General features: G+C 35.5%; 2 protein-coding genes across 2 annotated transcripts; one reads left to right on the top strand and one right to left on the bottom strand.

Moving 5' to 3' along the window:
- The first annotated feature begins 942 nt into the window (after nt 1-942).
- On the top strand, nt 943-7,183 carry LOC145635302 (protein FAR1-RELATED SEQUENCE 6-like). Its single transcript, XM_081686582.1, has 5 exons — nt 943-1,169; nt 1,371-2,652; nt 5,106-6,139; nt 6,263-6,358; nt 6,614-7,183. Exons 1-5 carry the CDS (start codon nt 1,125-1,127, stop codon nt 6,674-6,676), a joined length of 2,520 nt encoding a protein of 839 aa, XP_081542708.1. The 5' UTR covers nt 943-1,124; the 3' UTR covers nt 6,677-7,183.
- A 3,608-nt stretch (nt 7,184-10,791) lies between these two features.
- On the bottom strand, nt 10,792-12,834 carry LOC145636322 (F-box/kelch-repeat protein At1g30090-like). The gene has a single exon (XM_081687848.1). It carries the CDS (start codon nt 12,180-12,182, stop codon nt 10,962-10,964), a length of 1,221 nt encoding a protein of 406 aa, XP_081543974.1. The 5' UTR covers nt 12,183-12,834; the 3' UTR covers nt 10,792-10,961.
- Between the last annotated feature and the right edge of the window lie 6,014 nt (nt 12,835-18,848).

Raw genomic sequence — 18,848 nt, 5'->3', positions numbered from 1 at the left:
GCTTGGCCTCTATCAATTAACATGATACGATTACTGCATATACTTGTTTAATGTAATTTACTATTTTATTCATATTTTATTATGAAGAAAACATATATTTTCTTTTATCTTTCTTTGTGTTTGTTTTTAGTGTCTCTTAGTTTTTTTTTTTTTTTTTTTTTGGAGAGAGTCCCACTTCATCATGATAAACAAAATCATTTACTTAATGAGTAATGACATCTCTGTAAATAAATCAACAAAAATTCTCAATCAACATAGCATTTTCGTAAATTAATCATTCACGACACCCACATTTGTTAATACTCCCTCCGTTTCTTTAATTACTTAGAAGAACCTATTTGGTTTTTTCAAGAAAATTAAGAAAGATGGTGGAAATACATAAGTGCATGTGGGGTTAAAGAGAAAAGAAAAAAAGTGGTTGGGAATAATTGAAGAGAGAGAGAAAGTGTTAGAATTTTTTTTTTTTAAAAAAATCATTATTAGAACAGAGTATAAAAAAATGATGACAGCTCATTAAAAAGTGGAGAATATTCTCAAATAGTATAGCCTTAAAATAGAAATAAGTTCTTAATTTTGATTTGCCAAAAAAATAATACATGTCCTTAATAAAAAAGCGCAGGGAGTAACTTGTTTACAGAATTGTCAATAAATAAATACTAATCTTTGTGTCATATAATATATTTCATGTTTTCCTTTTTTGGGGAACCATAATATTATTCATGTTTCCATTTTGGGATTGCATATAAAGATCATTATGCCCTCACTTTTTAAATTTTATTCATTGTATTTCTTCATTTAACCTTAAATTTTGCACATGTCTAGTATTTTTATCCACCTCTCTCTAACTTCGAGTAAATATCATGGGATTGAAGGGATAATTTTTATTATTATTTTTTTAATTTTTACAATGAAGATCAACTTCTTTGTGTTATGGGCTAAAAACAAAAACAAAATTGTTCTATTCACTTGAAACAATCCCCACCACCACAAAACTCCCCACCACCGCCATCCACAAATCACACCACCACCAGCTCCGCAGCTCGCCACCCCACTTCCCCTGAACATTCAATTGGGTCTGTTCATAAATTCGCGCAATTGGGTAAATCATAAACAAAAAAATTTCCATGGAAGAAAGCTCTAATCAAACTGGGAATTTCCATCATTTTGAGGTATCTAATCTTTCTTTCTTATTTTTATTCTCTATACAATACTCATTAATTTTCATGTAGTGTATCAATTTTTGATAATCAATATATTTGTATCTATTAAATCAATATTTGGTAGTCAATACTTTTTTATGAAGTGAATTATCCAAATAAAGTTATGAAATTGGAAAATGTTGTAATGGGATGAATTCAATTTCTATGTAGAACTTGTTTTATGAGGAAGGTGAGAATGAGGAGGATGCCGTAGCGGAGGCGGAAGCCGAGGAGGAGGCAGAGGCAGAGGGGTGTGAGGGTCAGAATACTGTCATAGATATAGAGACTGATTGTAGGAATAATGGGTTTAGTAGTGTAGTTCCTCCACCATCTGTTGGCATGGTATTTCCCACTTGGAAAGATGTTGATGTGTATTATAAACGATACGGGAGGCAGGAAGGGTTTCGTGTTGTTCGTTCCTCCGGTGCTTATAAGCAACAAGGAGGACAGACGACTAGAGAGAGGAGGAATTATAGTTGGAAGTGTGAGTGTAATGGCAAGGTTGATCGTAGGCGGAGGGTCAATGGTAAAAGGGTTGTTGTAGGGGAGGATGTTATTCACTTTGGCTCTAGGAAGTCCAAGAAATGTGATTGCCCGGCTATGATGTATGCCACTGTGAGTAAGGAGGGGGAGTGGGAAATTAAGAAGGCTGTGGTTGAGCATAATCACAGTCTAAAACCCTGCCAAGAGGACGACGTGCCAAACCATGTGGAAAGTAAGCCTTTGATTGACCATGCTTTGGGGGTGAACATACCCCAATTGCATAGTAGCTTGGGTGTTAATGGGGTGGAGAACATGACAAGTACACATATGGATTTTTGTAATGTCATCGATAAAGAGAGGAGATTGAAGTTAAGGGACGGTGATGCAAATGCCATGCTGAAATTTTTCAGTATAATGGCTGCAGATAACCAGAATTTTTTTCATATGTATAGGCTTGATCAATTTGGTGTGTTGAAGGATGTTATGTGGGTTGATGCACGAAGTAGGGTAGCTTATGAGGAGTTTGGCGATGTTGTTTGGTTTGATTCAACATATTTCACCAATGAGTACGAGTTGCCATTTGTGACTTTCGTCGGTGTTAATCATCATGGACAATCTATATTGCTTGGTTGTGCATTGATATCTAACGGAAATGTAGAGACGTTTCAGTGGTTATTCAGTACATGGTTATTATGTATGGGTGGGAAAGCCCCTAATGGTATCTTGACTGACCAAGATGTTGAAATGAGGAAGGCCCTCTCAGTGGTAATGCCGCAATCTCGACATCGTTGGTGTTTGTGGCACATACTCAAGAGGTTCACTGAGAATCTGGGAACTTATGTAAGGTATAAAGATTTTAAGGAGGTTTTACATAATGCTATATATGATAGTTTGACGCCTGAAGAATTTGAGGATAGTTGGAGTTCTGCAGTGAAGGAATTTGGACTCGAAAGCAATGATTGGCTTGCAGGTATGTTATAACACATTATCCTGTTTTCAGCAACTTGTATGCATATTCCCATGTTGGCATTTTGTCTCCTGAATTTTCATAGTGTAAAATAAATCTAAAACTCAACAGTATGTTGGATAAAAACAAAGTTTTTGTCTCATTTCCCTATATCAATATACAAGCTGATGCGATTTTGGAGATGCAGCTGTTTCTATGCTGGATGATTTATGTATGATGCAGATTTAGAATTCGTCTGTGAACTCACTTGGCTCATATACTAATGAGTAATGAGAATTTTAGTGTGCTTATGTATTGTTGAATAATGATGCCTGTAAATAGCTTAAGGTAATAAACAGTTAAGCAGGAGAAACATAACTAGAACTCTTATCATGTGAATGCTGCTATTCCTTAATAATAAATGTTAAAAGTTTCATCATCAACCAAAACTGTAAATGCTGCTATGTCTTAGTACTAAATGATTTATGTTCATTTACTAGTTGGGCTAAGATGCCTGAAGTAATGACTCGAGCTCTTAAGTAACTCCCTTGCTTTCAGCTTTCCAAATGATACTGATTCAGGTTTAGCATTAATCTATCCCAAAGAAGATGATTCAACTTGCTCCGTAAACACTGTCAAACACTAATTGTAGATTGAAGCTGACAAAAAAAGTAGCCAATTATTACACGCCACTAGGATGTGAAACTATATATTACCACCCAGACAAAAAGATTTGGTGATCGGTGATCCAAGAAATAAGTATTGTAATGCCATCCATTGAAATGTAGCAAGTTTTGTATTGATCCAGAGAAAAATTCCAATTAGTAACCCTTCTTTTGCTGCCACTTTATAATTAGTTTTTGGGTTTTTCTACGTGGTACCCCTGAGTTATTACCAATTCTACGTTGTGCCCTTCTAAATAAAATATTCTATACGGTGCCCATGAGTTCAATCATTTTTGTAAATTGTACCCTTATTTTCAGCATTAGAAATATTAGCTAAAGCATGGTTATATAATAACCACACTCCCTATAATAAATTGGATTTGAAGTTGCAGTGGGCAACACTCTTAACAACAAAGTGCAAATGAACCGGATTTCGCAATTACGAGACAATAACATGCACTACATAGTGTCATTTCTTCCCATAAAAGATGCAGTAAGAACTTCCCATTTTGTCCAAGTCCTGGAAAAGAGTATGCAGTTCATACTACTATAAGATTTGGTTCCCTTTATATTTGGATCATAATTCGTTTGCATTGCAAACTTAATTACTGCAGAAAGTGGGAGAGAACCTAAATCTATGAAATAAGGGACAAATTCATGGAATGTGTAAGAAGTGAGCTTATAAAGTTGAGCCAACAAAATTCACCAGTGCTAAAATTGGTATTGGATATGGCTTTAATTAATAATGAGTATTATTATGTTGATGAGTTGTTAGAATTAATTCTCAAACTAAGGTTGAGGAGCTGTATTATAGGGAGTGTGGTTAATATTTAACCATGCGTTAACTTATGTTTTAAAATTGTTAAAATTAAGGGTACAATTTACAACTACGACTAAACTCATGGGCACCGTATAGAATTCCTGATTTAGAAGGGCACAACGTAGAATTAGCAAGAACTCAGGGGTACCAAGTAGAAAAACCCTTAGTTTTTCTTTTTGACTTAGCTGACCTTCAACATCCATTACAAGTTTTCAACAATGTCTATAATCAGGCCTACCCCCAATTCTTTGGGATAGTTATGAATTAATACTTGGGACAGCATTTAAGTTCACTGAAGAGTGAAGATACTCTTCTTCCATCTCTTCAAATCCGAGGCTTTGACAGGTTACCTGATTTCATTTCCATATCTTAGAAGAACTGGGGCAGGAAGAAGACTTTATAGATCCCTGGTTTACTTTGGGAAAAGGATCTGTATGCATAGGAATGACTGTGAGGGTGCTTTTGAATGAATTTTCAATTTGTTATGGGTTAATTTGGCTTAATATACATACATACACACACACACACACACACACACACACACATACATACATGTACCAGGTTACTTAATACGTTGCTTTCTTTAATTTGATTGAATTTCAGAGGAAGAAGAAGCTGAATTTCATCTCTAATTCTATCTAATGTCCTCATCTTGCAGCTCTCCCTAAACCTACTTAAAAGCCCAAATTAATGCTATGCAAGTTGTACACTTACAATACTGTATCTACATATTTGTATAATTTCTCCGGCAGCTTTTTATCCTTGGTACATAGCAGTCTTGTAATCCACCAACATTATCATCAGTTCATCACCATTCTGATCTTGTCAATAAGTTCCATCATTCTTTGCACCTCCTCCGGTTACCACTTGGCGTAGTTGTTTGTTCTCCGCATTGCACTTGTTAATTCATTACTTTTTTCTAAGTTGCAGATTAAATTAATCTTCTTCCTTAACTTCATATGAAACTAGATCACGTTCTATCTTGTATGCAGGATTGTTTCAAGAGAGGGAAATGTGGGTACCAGCCTATATGAAACAGTTTTTTTGGGCTGGCATGAAAATAACTCAACGCGTAGGAAGTATTAACAGTTACTTTGATGGGTACTTGCAAAAGCACACCCGATTGTTTGAGTTTGCAGTACAATATTGTGAAGTTATGGAATCAAGGGTGAATGATGAAAGTGAAGATGATGCAAACACCAGTCGCTATGTAAGGCAAATTATTACTGAGTTTCCTGTTGAAGGTGTGTTCCAAAAGTTGTACACAGATGCAAAGTTCAAGGAAGTCCAATTAGAGTGCACAAGGGTGTTATATATAAATGGTGTAGAAAAGAAGGTTGTATCAGACCATGTTGTGGAGTACACACTAGAAGATAGAGTTTGGGTGCTATGCACATCCACGAAGAAGGAATTCCCTACCAAGAAGCGGTGTACTTACAAGGTTGTGTTCAATCTCGAATGCAATAAAGCTTGGTGTGACTGCAAACTCTTTGAATGCCACGGAATAATGTGTAGGCATCTCATTAAGGTTTTTGACATCTATGATATAGCTGAGGTCCCTGAGATGTACATTTTGAGGCGATGGAGAAAGGACATACAAAGGAGGCATACTCAAGTAAAAGTTGCTTACCACAATCCTTGTAAAACCAAAGAGGTGCAAAGGTATGATAGAATGATGGCCGCCTTTGAATCCATTTGTCTAAAAGCATCTACATCTGAGAACAACCTAAATATTGCTATGGAGTTGATCCAATTGATGGACATCCGTTTAGATGAGATCAATGTCATGGCAGGAAGGACCCAAAATGGTGATTCACTGACCCGAACTCCATCATGTGTGGGAAATAATAGGTTTTCAAACATAAAAAATGCAGCTTCTGGAAGTAAAGGTTTTGAAAATTGCACCAAACGGAAGGAGGTGTCACCCCCTACTGAACAAGAGAGCTATACACAGGATCTTTCATCAAGTAGTACACAACATGTCAAAAATCCAGTAGCTCGGAAGAAAGCTAATAACTCTTGTGAGGTTTGTTTCATTTCTTGCATTGAGAAGCCAAAAAGAGCGCATACTAACACAGCAGTGCAGCCAAATAGGCTGAAATAAGTTCATATCTGCTTACATTTTGACTCAAATTTTTGTCTAATGCAGGTTTCTGCAAACTTGCAGCCATCAACTGATATGGCTATGGTAGACCAGCCACTCATTGGCAAGCTTATCCCCAATCTGTTCATGGATAATAGACAGGTAATCCGTCTCAATGCCTTCTTTAGTATCTGTGTCAGTGTATGTCTATATGGCAGCTTTTTAGTATGGATTATATTTTTATTGTGAAATTGAATCACAACCTTTCAGCTTTCACTAAACCTTCTTTCCCGACCTATAGCAACTGTTAAATAACATTTCACAATCATAGTTCAGATGTTGAAGAGTTGTCATTGAATTTGAACCAGTCATTGCATTTTTTTTAAATACACTTAACTAATGACTCCATTGTCACAGGAGGGTTCAACCTATAATACAGTTGGAGGTGAAGCCAACCTAATCTTCAGGAATGCTATGTAGATTAAAAGGAACTGAGTTGCTTCACAAGGAGTGAAGAACTTTTTGGAATTAGTCAGGGTTCGATCCCATTTTAACCATTGCTGCGGTAGTGTATAATGCGACTGATGGTTCTGATAAGGTTATGAGGCTTTGGTAATGTGTATTTAGGGCTGTATGTATGCTTATGTAATTATGTCAGTAGTTGCCGTGATGCGCCTGGGCGTATGGTAGTTTTGGTAATACTTTTTGTCCACAGAACTAGTGAGTTAATTGAAGCATAGTAGTATAGGACACTTCTGTGTCAAAAGAATGGGTGAAATACCACTATACCAGCATAATTTAAGTGGATCAATAGCAAAATTAGATATCATGTAATATCAAGGTGGCCCTGGGAATGTACAGGAATTTGGGTGTAACCCCTGTTGCTTTACTATCAACTGGTGTTTATGTCAACAAAAACCAAAGTGGGACGCATATTATCAATCTGTACAGAACATTGCGACCCAATGCTATTAGGGACATGTAATTGAATAATAGATACTTTCAACTTGACAAAATAATTGAAACTTGATGTCCTGAATATCGTTGTAGTCACACAATCATCCGGGTTCATTCAACTTCTCACAGGCATACTCTACGTTCTCTTGCATACTACAAGTTAAATCAGCCAAGGATTGCGAGTAGAAGAAAGAACAAGTGGATACAAAAAAATACCATTGAGAGGGCTTAGTATTACCATTGCTAATTTAAGTTTGAACTTTGTTCAGCGCGTTCCTTCATACATACATTACAGCATCATTACTATGAAATATATCCTGAATGATTTATGGAAGAGATAGACATAAATGTGATATAAACCAATAGTGTACTCGTAGCTTGACAATGGCCTTGCTGCTCTTTCTTTGCAACGTCAACTGATTTAGGTTCCCAGTTTTGAAATTTACCTTCATGCCGTCATTATTTTAATGTATGACATCCATTGCATCAGTCTCAAATGAGGGAGTATCAAACTCCATAAGACTTAGAGAACCACTGAATAAACAGCACACTAAAATAGATCGACCAAGATTCATAGCCAAACAGCTGTCTATGGAAAAAAATGAGTTGAGAGGTACCACCATAGACGGATTTAACATAATACGCTCATTTCTATCTGCTTACAACTTTGTTTGTGTAACCAATGCCATCTGAAAGTATTGACTGTCAACACAAGGAACAGGAAACATAATACACTCATTTCTATCTGCTTACAACTTTGTGTGCGTAACCAATATAATGCCATCCGAAAGTATTGAATGTCAGCACAAGCAGCAGGAGAGAGGCTGCATACTGCAGGCTGTAGAGTGTAGGGCTTTAGCAATTGCTTCAACAGTCCATGTCACTCCAACAGAGTAAAATCCTCAATTCCTCACTACAAAACAGGTACAGATGTAGAATAGGATAGTAACGTAAACAAACGAATGAGTAATTCAACTCTAAGCCCGACATGAAACCAACCAACAGTTCACTAGTTAGGCTTCTCCCTTTGTCACCCCATACCAAACAATTTTGTCTGAAGTTGAATACCTGTGCCTCGTAGTGTGATCATTCACCAGACATGAACCCTCGCTTTCCAACCTTAACAATCTTTTCCTTATGCCATAATATAACCCTTGCTGTCATTATACTCTTGATCTGGGTTACTTCTGTATCCAAAGGCATCAAACAGTTTGTGATCAATTGCAGTGGGCTTGTTTAGTGCTGCTGCGATCCAAGGTGAATTCATTGCCCAAATGCCCACATATGAATGAAGGGATTGATAACTGATACCAACCATAATATTTTTTTTTTCAGTACTGCCCTTCTTGTTCCATCAGGTATACAAGATATCTTCCATGTAACGACCTATTATATCATCAGATTCAGCAACTAAACCTGCCAGAAAATTTTACAGACGTATTATGAAGAACTCAGCTAAGTGACTGTCTTTGTTTTTGTCAGATATCAGGCTTCTAACCCTAACCAGAGCATTGACTAACCATTTATAGAGGAGAAATAACAGGAAAGCTAAAAAAAAAACTCTGATTCAAGGAAAAATGATAAGCTGGTAACACTTTGAAAAGCCAATTTTGTAGATGCAGAGGACAAAAGGCTACACAAGATAAAACAGAGATTCACTTCCAAGATCATCAAAGTGCCTCTACATTTTTTTATTAATTTTTATGCATAAACACTGAGGTCCCTTCTATTACATGTAAAAAGAGGACTGCAACACAAGATAAACAGTAAACCAATTTCCATGAAGAAATGGAGAAATATTAAAAGCAAAATTCAGCATAACGTAATCATTTATAATTAGTACTAAATGAAATTTTTAAGAGGAACATAAACAGGACTCGTATACATTAGCTGGACTAGAATATTCAATAGCAGCTGAGAAATTGAGTTATGATTGCTCTCGTTAAAGGATGCAACTCACACATGCTTTTGAAGCAGGCTCTAAATCCATAATGACGACAGTTGATGCCACAAATGTGTATTCATGCAATAAAAGTCCACACTTGATATGATATAAAACACATTCATTGTCAATGTCTTAGTAGGCAATTCTAAAAACATGAAATGACTCTACTGTCCCACGGTGTAGGACCTGAAATATTTATAATCAGATACAAAAGTGATGAAATTGAAACAGAGGGGGTAATGGAGTAGATTTAATGTCTCACTAACTGCCTCCGAGGAGAAAAAATTGCTTAGAGATAGCAATATTACTATATTAGCACTGAAAGGAAAAGCAAACAGGAAAAATGGATCCTAGTGAATGACGACGACAAGTATCAGGGGAATGATGGCTCATTCACCCAGTTTCTAAAATCTAACCTAAAGCTTCCAAGGAATCTGATCTTTCAAAGTATTTGAATCTTCTGAGCTCATCTTAGCACATTACCAATGAATGTCAATGAGCTGACAGACAGCATCTTCTTTCAATTATGATATGTTAAAGCCCACAACTAACAACCAGAAGAAGTTATACATTCACATACAAGACACTTTGACAGTTGGACCTTTTGCAAGTCCCAGTGACCACATCATTGAATCAGCACCAGCAAAGATAATATTTATGGGATCAATTAATACAAAATAAAAAATTTCAGACTATACAAGATAGTATATGCAGACGTCAGTAAAAAATAGCAAAACACTGATAACACATAAAGATAATTGTGATATTGACGATAGAGTCCAAGGATTACAAGGAACAAGAAAGAAGGCTAGTGTTTCAATAAAGATGACAAATATAGCATAGCTAGAAAGGCACATGTACCATGCTTGGCCTAGCTAAAAGCAAATGCAGTTTCCCTTGGTGGGTTAATCGCTTGCAATAATACTTGAACATCTATTAATCTATCCTATACCAGTGAATCTTGAATATCATTAATCATTAGCCACAGTTGTGCTGCATCAGCTACGGCAATTTGGAATGAAAGAAAAAAGGAGGGAAGTCATGTTCTCACCTTTGTTTCCAGTGAGAAAAGTATCACGAGCACAACTTCTTTCCATCCATGCTTGCTCAACTCCCAGCTAGCTTCACTAGGGACTAGCCAACAAGATTTTGAATGCATTGGGAGGCCAATGGCTATGTTCAAACCTTACAAACGATGAATTGGCTCATAGAAAAGCAAATAATTTCTTGTTACTTCTAATCATAGTTTCTTCACCTCCTGTTCCATTGATGTTTTTTTTTTTTTTTTTTTCCCATTTGTTCCCATGACATTTAAATAATAACAAATCAACTCCTAAACTAATACAAAGTATGTAAGAGAAAATTAGACTGATGAAAGTAGGGGTGGGGGGAAGCAACTCAAAGTTAATTTAGAACTGGACTAAATCTTAATGGTCTCAATGGGCACATCTACAGACTACAAGAATATCATGAATGTAAAACTTAGCAGATAGCAATATGACTGACAGCTACCTCATTAATTTATCATACACTTCATACATGTTTTACAAGAGTTAGTAGAGAGTTTGGCAAGATAATTGTATGTCCTATCATAGCTCATCCATAGCTTAGAGTACATGGAAGGGAGATGATGAGACGAATGCACATCACCAAATTTCTAGAAAGATTATGGTATGTGTTTGATGGATAAATATTAAAGACTTAAGAAGTTTTGTAACTACACATATTGTCAACTCATAAATTTCACCTTTGTATAGATTTAAACAACAGACCTTTCTCGAAGGAGCAATTACAACTCTACAATCTCAACAGTTACATATCATTACAAATAATTTAACAAGAGTGACAACGGAAACAAACAAGCTATGCAAAGAGAACCTGGGAGCTTGAGGGAGTCAAATCAGAGAATGCCATAGGAGCATCTTCAACATGCCACTGAACAGCAAAGCTCAATTTCTTTTCAGAATGGCCTTCTTCTAGGTTCACTTTCAAAATCTGACCCACCGCTACATGAAGATCCCGACCAACAACATAGATTTTGGAATCATAGGAATTTACAGAGAAAGGCTTGCATATTTGTTCCGGTAAAGGCGGGCCTTCCACAGTATCCCATGAATCAGAATTTCCATCATAGACCTTAAGCTTCATCCTTTCATGTTCTGAGACAATAAACAGACACCCATAAACAACAACACTTGAGCCAGTCCATCCTTCCCTTAGTCCAACTGCCATATTCTCCCAGTTATCATTTATAGGGTCATAAACCTGACCCCGAGGCGAAACAAAGAAAGGCCACAGCCAGCCTTCAGTCACAAGAAGCTTCCCATCAAGAACAGCTGCATCATATGAGGCCATATTTGTTCCCATGTTAGCAATGGGGTGCCAACACCCCCTGACAGGATCCAAAACCTCAGCTGCATCAAGCTCATAGAGATCTGCACTATTCCCTCCTGCCACATAAACCATTCCATCAATCACTCCACTTGCAAAAAATGATCGAGCTGTTATCATCTGATTCATCACAGTCCATCGATTCTTGTGGATTTCATATTTCAAGACAACATCGAGGGGGCAGTCCATGTCAGACACCATACCACCACAGACAAAGAGTGTTCCTTCACTCGGTACAGAGACACACCTAAACCCATGGGGACAAACTTTATCCCTACAAGGCATTTCAGGAATGGTATGCCATGTGAAATGAGTAAGGTCAAGAACAAGCCATTGTATTTTCCCAGTACATTTGTGAAAGGTTAACACAAACAACCAAGGATCACATAACCCTAACTCCTTCCTCCGACTGAAAAACCGTTCCTTACTACCAAGCAACAAATGCCATCGTTTACAAACCGCTCTACACGAACCATGACTTTGAACAGGAAGCCTTAACAGACAATTGAGAGCAACATCATCTGGAAGTCCTGGTATTAAGGGCTGCCCTTTTATAGCTAACTCCAAATCTGAGGAGGGATCCACTAAGTGTGATTTTATTGCTGCTACTCTAAATTTTGGGGATAATGACAACTGAGAATCACCAAGCTTAAAAACTGGTGAATGCTTTGAAGATACCCTCACTCTTTGCATTTTTCAAAACCTCAACTCCAATTTAATTATTAGCTATGCAATCATATAAACCCCTTTTTTTGCCTCTTAAATCTTCAATAAAGCACACAAACTACACTTCCTCTATTTTTCTTAACCACAAATGGAAACTAAACTACCAAAAGAACAAAATATTCAAATGCTAAAAAAGCACACACATATGAATATTTATATACAATTAGAATTCAGAACAAACCTTAATGAGTCAAGTCACCAATTCTCAATTTCTATAATAGCAAATAAAATCACAAAAAAACACAAGGTAGATTACCAAATGAACAGTAACCCAAGAACAGTAACAAAAACCCCACCAAATTAAGATACCTCAATACCTTATTCTTCAGCAAAAATTGAAGCAACCCCAGATCAAAAACCAAATAAAGATCGAATTTTTTAACAGAGTTGATCAAATTTCTGGATAATTTCCAACCCCCACCAAAAAAAAAAAAAAAAACCAATAAATTAAGCACAAAACATTACCATGGAAGAAGAAGCAAAGTACATGCACTTTACAGAAGAGAGAAAGCTGGAAAATCTGTGTAAAACTCTGTGTTTTTAAGGCAACTTGACGAGATTATTGCAGAGAAGGAGACCAGGAAGGAAGGACCCTTTCTTTCATTTTTTTTTTTTTTTTTTTTTTTTTTGGGGGTGAGTTTATATTTGATGATGATAATAATAAATTAAATTAAAAAAAGAAAATATGTGGGCAAAAATTCTTTTTGGAATTATAGGATGTACAAGAAATCACGCGCCTAAAAAACGCGAGTAGATTGGACACAAGAATTGCTGGAGTAGGTCTGGTTTTGTCTCTATGAATAAATAGTGTATATAAAAGGTGCGGCCGTGCTGCTTATTGTAACTTGCAGCTGGTTTTTTACGTTTTACGCCAACAATTTTTAACTCGTTCTTCGATTAGGACGGCTGAATTGGAGTTATGGTGAGAGATCTGGTTCAGCTAACTCGATTCAATTTTTTTTTGGTAGGTAAGGCGAAGGCCTAGCCGCAGCCTTTATTAGTCGATTGATAAATGAAGAGCAACAGTGATCACGGGTAGGGTCGAGCTTTTGTAAGAAATTAAATTGACTTGTTTTGGACTAAGGTTTTGGGTTGTTCATAATTTTGGGCCATAGGTTGTGCCCAAAGTTGTTGTTTCGGGTCAAGAAGAGTGGAGTTTTTAGGCCAAATTGACCATGCTCAAAATTTTAATTAGAAATGAAATTTTAGACGGCTTAGAACCTTAAAAAACAAAAAAAAAACTTTAAATCAAGCCAGTCAGGTTAGCAGATCGGCCATGTTTAATTAGGTCTATAATGAGGAATTTTTTCCATAAATGATGAAGGATTTCATGATCAATTTTTTTTTTTCAATTTGCGAATTCTTGAAGGTCTATCCTAGAACAATGTGAACCGTGAAGCTTCTCAATCAAAAATTCTATCTACTTAACAAAAAAACTACAAACAATTTATTTTTTTAAAAGCTAAGCCAACTCTTACTGAGAACAAATTTGTTGTTTCGATTTAAGATTTATATTTTTGAAAGGACAGTTACTTTCTTGTCAGTTGAAAAGGCTGATCTAAAAGTTTTAAACAAACGATAAACTCATTATCTCAACATATGTAATGATCTACGTCCAATGAATTACAAAAGACAAACAAGATATTACGCGTACACTTTAATAATTTGGTGACACGTCATGCTCATGTACTCTATTTTGCACGTAAACTATCATTCTTTAATTTTGCGCATCATATTCATATATTCTATTTTGCACGTAAACTATCTAAAAGTTTTAGCTGATGAATTTTGCACGTAAACTATCATTCATTTATTTCATGCATTCTCAACTATTGATCTTTACTATATATGGCCCTACTCCACAACCTCCATGATTCCATGAACGAGGAAAATGTGAAGTTTAGAGGTTATAAAACCTTTGGCTTCGTGTATGCTTACGTAGTCATCATAGCATATGAAATAGTGAACTAATAACGTAGAAGATTTGGTCTTGGCTTACTCCATTCCATGCTAGCAAGCACGTGATCTAAGAAGAACAGTCAAAGCTTAATTAGAAGACAGTCAGCAACAAAGTATCTTCGAAAATCGAGACCAAAATCATTATAAGAATCCAAGTATCCAACTATCTTAATTTGGATGGATATCATCTTAATAAGCTTTGTTCAAAGCATCTATAATACTTCGTATCTGATTTCCTCAATCTTTACCCTTAATCGTTACTCTAATTGGACAATTTCCTCATATCTTTCTCTCTTTTGCGCCCTTATTCCACAACTTATGAGATCTTTGACTTGGTCTACAAATTAACAAGCACTCAATATATTAAATTGTGTATCTTACTCAACGAACTATAGCTTAGCTAGCTAGTTTAATTTATTACAAAGTATGCTTATTCATCCCAATTTAATCATCACGAGATCGAAATTTTTCAGGTAATTTTTAGGTGATAAATTGTCGCTGACTTATCTATACGTACTCGTACTACTTCATGTACTCAGATAATGAATTTTTAAATGATCGATGATCCTAATTTTACACAACTATTGGACAATTTAGTGTGAAGATTGTTGGTAAAATACCTGTCGATTCCAAATAACAAAATAGAGAAGATGAAAGGGAAAATACTTGATTGAAGATCTTAAACTCACAGTCGCGCCGTGGAACAATAATCCATTGCCTTAGAAGCAAAATAGGCCACCATCGGTACAAGTTTCCTAGTGACGCACGACCCCCCAAGTTTAACGCAACTCTCTTCGTAATCCGTGCACCCGAACCCGAAGAGTGGAATTGCTCAAGAACTGTTCAGATCTCAAAGGGTAGGTTTGTGTTTGAGGTTTTTTTTTTGTTAACGTGAATGAATGAAAACAGGAAAGGCAATGCTCGTATTTATATGTGTCCCGAAATTAGGAGACAAATAAACAAACCGGCCTAAGGAAAAAAGGCGGGCCCAATCGGGCAACCAGCCGGCCGATCGGGCGCGAGATGAAATTTCCCAGACCTAGTGTCTTGCCCGATCGGGCCACACCCGCCCGATCTGGCTCGTCAAAACTCGACTCCGTCGCCCGGTCGAGCGCAAGAGCCCTCTTTTTTCCTTAGCCAACTCCGCCCAATCGGGCGCGAGAATCCGTTTGCATTACCATTTCCAACAAAGATTAACTTGGAAATTGAGTTGATCGAGTTCTAAATTTATGTTGTTTTACCTATAATGTAGTAACAATAGACGTTTTGCACTCGTATATGCAAGATTTCTTACTTGTTTTGATATTCTCAAACTCTAGTCATGAATTAAACGGAGTTTTCGTATTGTCTTAAAATTCGAGCTAGTTTTATTATTATAGCCATCAATTTGTTCCATAAAATAGCATGCCTTGATTAATTAGATAACTATTACTAATAATCTGATAATGTTGAATGTATCCGTAAACTAACATAGCAATTAAAAAATAGTTGACAAATGACTTGAAACATTAAAGGAAGAACTCCATAATCCCACTGAAGATATTTTGTTGGCCAAATCCACAACCATGAAATAATTATGTTAAAACAATTTCAAATCATTTCCTATATCAATCATGTCTAAATTTTCAAATACTAATACTTGTACTTGTTGTTTTCAAAAAAAAAAAAAAAAATACTCGTACTTGTTATAATATAAATATTATTGGAATCTAGCTAGTTAATTCAAATTCAAGTCAGGTCATCCTTCAATTAAAATGAAGACTTTCCCAATAGTTCAAAATTAACAGTTATGGCCTGTTATATTCAGCTTAATTTAAGTTCATTTTAGTTCAATTCATCCTCAATCAGATCAATTATTTTCAGAAAATCGGAATAGGACCTTAATTATGTTAAAATTAGGTTCTTTACTAGTTAATCTATGCACTTAATAGCTAATAGAAATCAATATTCGTAAATCCTTATGAGCTTTAATTTTTCACTTAAGGCATGTTCCGATTTACTGAACTGAACTGAACTGAATTGATTGAGGCTGAACTAAACTGGAGAATAGTGCTAAAATGAATTGATTATGAAAGAAGGAAATTAAAAATTGAATTGACCTGATTGGAGCTGAACTAAACAGAAATTAAGCTGAACAAAACATATCCCTAATAATAATTAAATGAATTTAATTAACCGGTGTTAATTTTTCAGTTAGTCGTAGTTAAATGAACTAACCTAATGATCAATCTCATGTTAGTAAACACCATCACTCGTTTACCTTGTGCAATCACGTGTGCTAGGATAAGTCAAAAGCAAACGTAGCATATTCCAAATAATGTGGAATCATCAACTCATCAAGAACTACAATACAAACACCAAAGAATCTCCTTAATTGTTTTTTAACAAGGAATGGAAAAATCTTCTCATCCTTACCCAAAAAATAACTGCAACTTCAATATTATTGGACCCCTTCCTAACATTTTGTCACACTACTTTTTCCTCCATTTCCAAAACTTTGAGATTTTTTGAGATAAGAGTAACATGTAATTCATTACCAATATATCATACTATCACTCTTTTCACATTTAGTCTTACACTCTTCTTTACATAATAATCTTTCAAATTTTCTTTGATCTTCCTACAATCCTACATATGACGACCCTAAAGTACGTTGATAGAATTTTGCATGACCAATTGTGTACAACTTCATGCCGGCATCAGTCTTGGCAGGAAGCTACCATATCATCACCAACCACTGCCACCGCCCTTCCGAGCTCCTCCGCCACCTCGAGTGTTATCGACACCGCCAACAACAACGAGGTGGTGAAGGCTAGGGGCGGTTCTACTATTATGAGAGATCAAGACTCGTTTCGGACTGCTATGTTCTTTAGCTGTTGGACTTGTTCCTAGTTAGTTGATTGATCTCTTTAGTGCTGAAACTGATGAGTTATGATCATATACATATATATCATATATGCTATATGTAGTATATTGATATGGTCAATTCTATGCTTTCAGTATTTTATTTTTTTTGCCTGCCCGCTGAAAGTCACGAGCCAGTGATGTAGACAAGATTTGATCTCAAGTTTTGGATTACGTAGCATCACTAGAACTTTTAAGTCTTTAATCAACTTAGCAAGTTAGCATCCACTTCAATAACTTTTTTTTTTGTTGAAGGTTTGAGATGTCATAGTATCTACTTCAATTATGTGCATTCGCAGCTATGTTAGTCCCATGTATAATTATATACTTCGTATATATATATATATATATATATATATATATATATATATATATATATATATATATATATATATATATAACGAGTGTATGTTTCTATGTTGATTTTTTTTTTTTTAAACTTTCTGGTTATTGGTTAATTAGTAGTATAATTATCATTGGTCAAGCCTTTATTCATACAATTTCTTTTACTCTCTATTGGTATACTACCAATATATATATATATTTTTTTTTTATGTTTAAAGAGTCATAAGGATGGGTGATGAGAATCGATCCCAAAGTCACCTGAAATCGGAAGAGGAGCTCTAACCATTTGAGCTATTGTATAATACGGATTACTTTTTTGTTTCTTCCCTACTAATTAATGACTTGACTTATTACGAATTTACAATATTCATATTAGCTCTGATTTCTTTTTGTTTATACTAAAATAGTATATTGAGAACTAACATTATTTAGATATTGTTGAACCGGTCTTAAATCTCTCACTGTAGATTTTCAAAGTACTCAATTTTTATGCTACAATTGTGCATTAACAACGTAAGAAACATATAAAGTAATAATTGTGCCACAAATTATCAAAATTGAACCTCTTCATTTCATCCCTAAATTTTTGCCCTATTTGACTTTTTACAGTGTTCAATACGCATTTTAAAAATATATCTCCATTATAAATGCATGAAAATAATACAAACTTAATATTAATATAATATGCAATGAGACAAATCAAACAAGATTACACATAATGATTATATTATTTCTTAGAGAAGGTATTGCGTCATTCCAAACTAACGAAATGCAGATTTTGATATACTCAATTACTGGATGATATCCTTTATTGGCTATATGATACGGAGTATGTCATTGCCGGATGATATCATATAGCCAATAGAGGATATCATCCAGGCAATAGAGGATATCATCCAGCCAATAGAGGATATTATATATATAGCCAATAGAGGATATCATACAACCAGTAGAAATATCATCCAGTCAGTAGAGGATATCATTCGGTTAATTGAGAATATCAAAATCCGCATTTCGTCAGTTCGGACTGACACAACGGTTTATGTATTTCTTATACATTAACAAGAATTTGTGTTCAAAATTGTTATAATTTGACTTATATATTGACAATAGAGCAAGAGAGTAAACTTCATAGCAAAGACAGCTCTCTTTAGAAGGAGCATTGCAGCTTGAGTGCTTGAAAAGTCGACATACAATGGATCATCCTTAAAAATTAGGCAAGAGATCAAATGGATTTGGTTGGAAATTAACCGAAATTGCTACAACACAAAAACACTTCGTAGCTTACTACAAGTAAGATAAACACGAAATACGATGTGGAAACAAGTTCCAAGTTCCAACGTCCAAGCAACGGCCTTCGTTCGTTACTTGCACTACCATAAACCATCACTTGATTGAATAAACCATTGATAGGGTGATGGGGTG

The sequence above is a fragment of the Chenopodium album genome, chromosome 6 (genome assembly GCF_948465745.1).
Source record: "Chenopodium album chromosome 6, dcCheAlbu1.1, whole genome shotgun sequence".
Classification (NCBI taxonomy): Eukaryota; Viridiplantae; Streptophyta; class Magnoliopsida; order Caryophyllales; family Amaranthaceae; genus Chenopodium; species Chenopodium album.
This window is presented reverse-complemented; position numbering and strand designations above follow the sequence as displayed.

Excerpts from the sequence above, each read along its gene's own strand:
- LOC145635302 (XM_081686582.1), top strand. The coding sequence starts at position 1,125 with ATGGAAGAAAGCTCTAATCAAACTGGGAATTTCCATCATTTTGAG. Across the intron at positions 6,140-6,262 it reads AAGCTAATAACTCTTGTGAG|GTTTCTGCAAACTTGCAGCC; the intron begins GTTTGTTTCATT and ends TGTCTAATGCAG. Across the intron at positions 6,359-6,613 it reads TGTTCATGGATAATAGACAG|GAGGGTTCAACCTATAATAC; the intron begins GTAATCCGTCTC and ends CCATTGTCACAG.
- LOC145636322 (XM_081687848.1), bottom strand. The coding sequence starts at position 12,182 with ATGCAAAGAGTGAGGGTATCTTCAAAGCATTCACCAGTTTTTAAGCTT.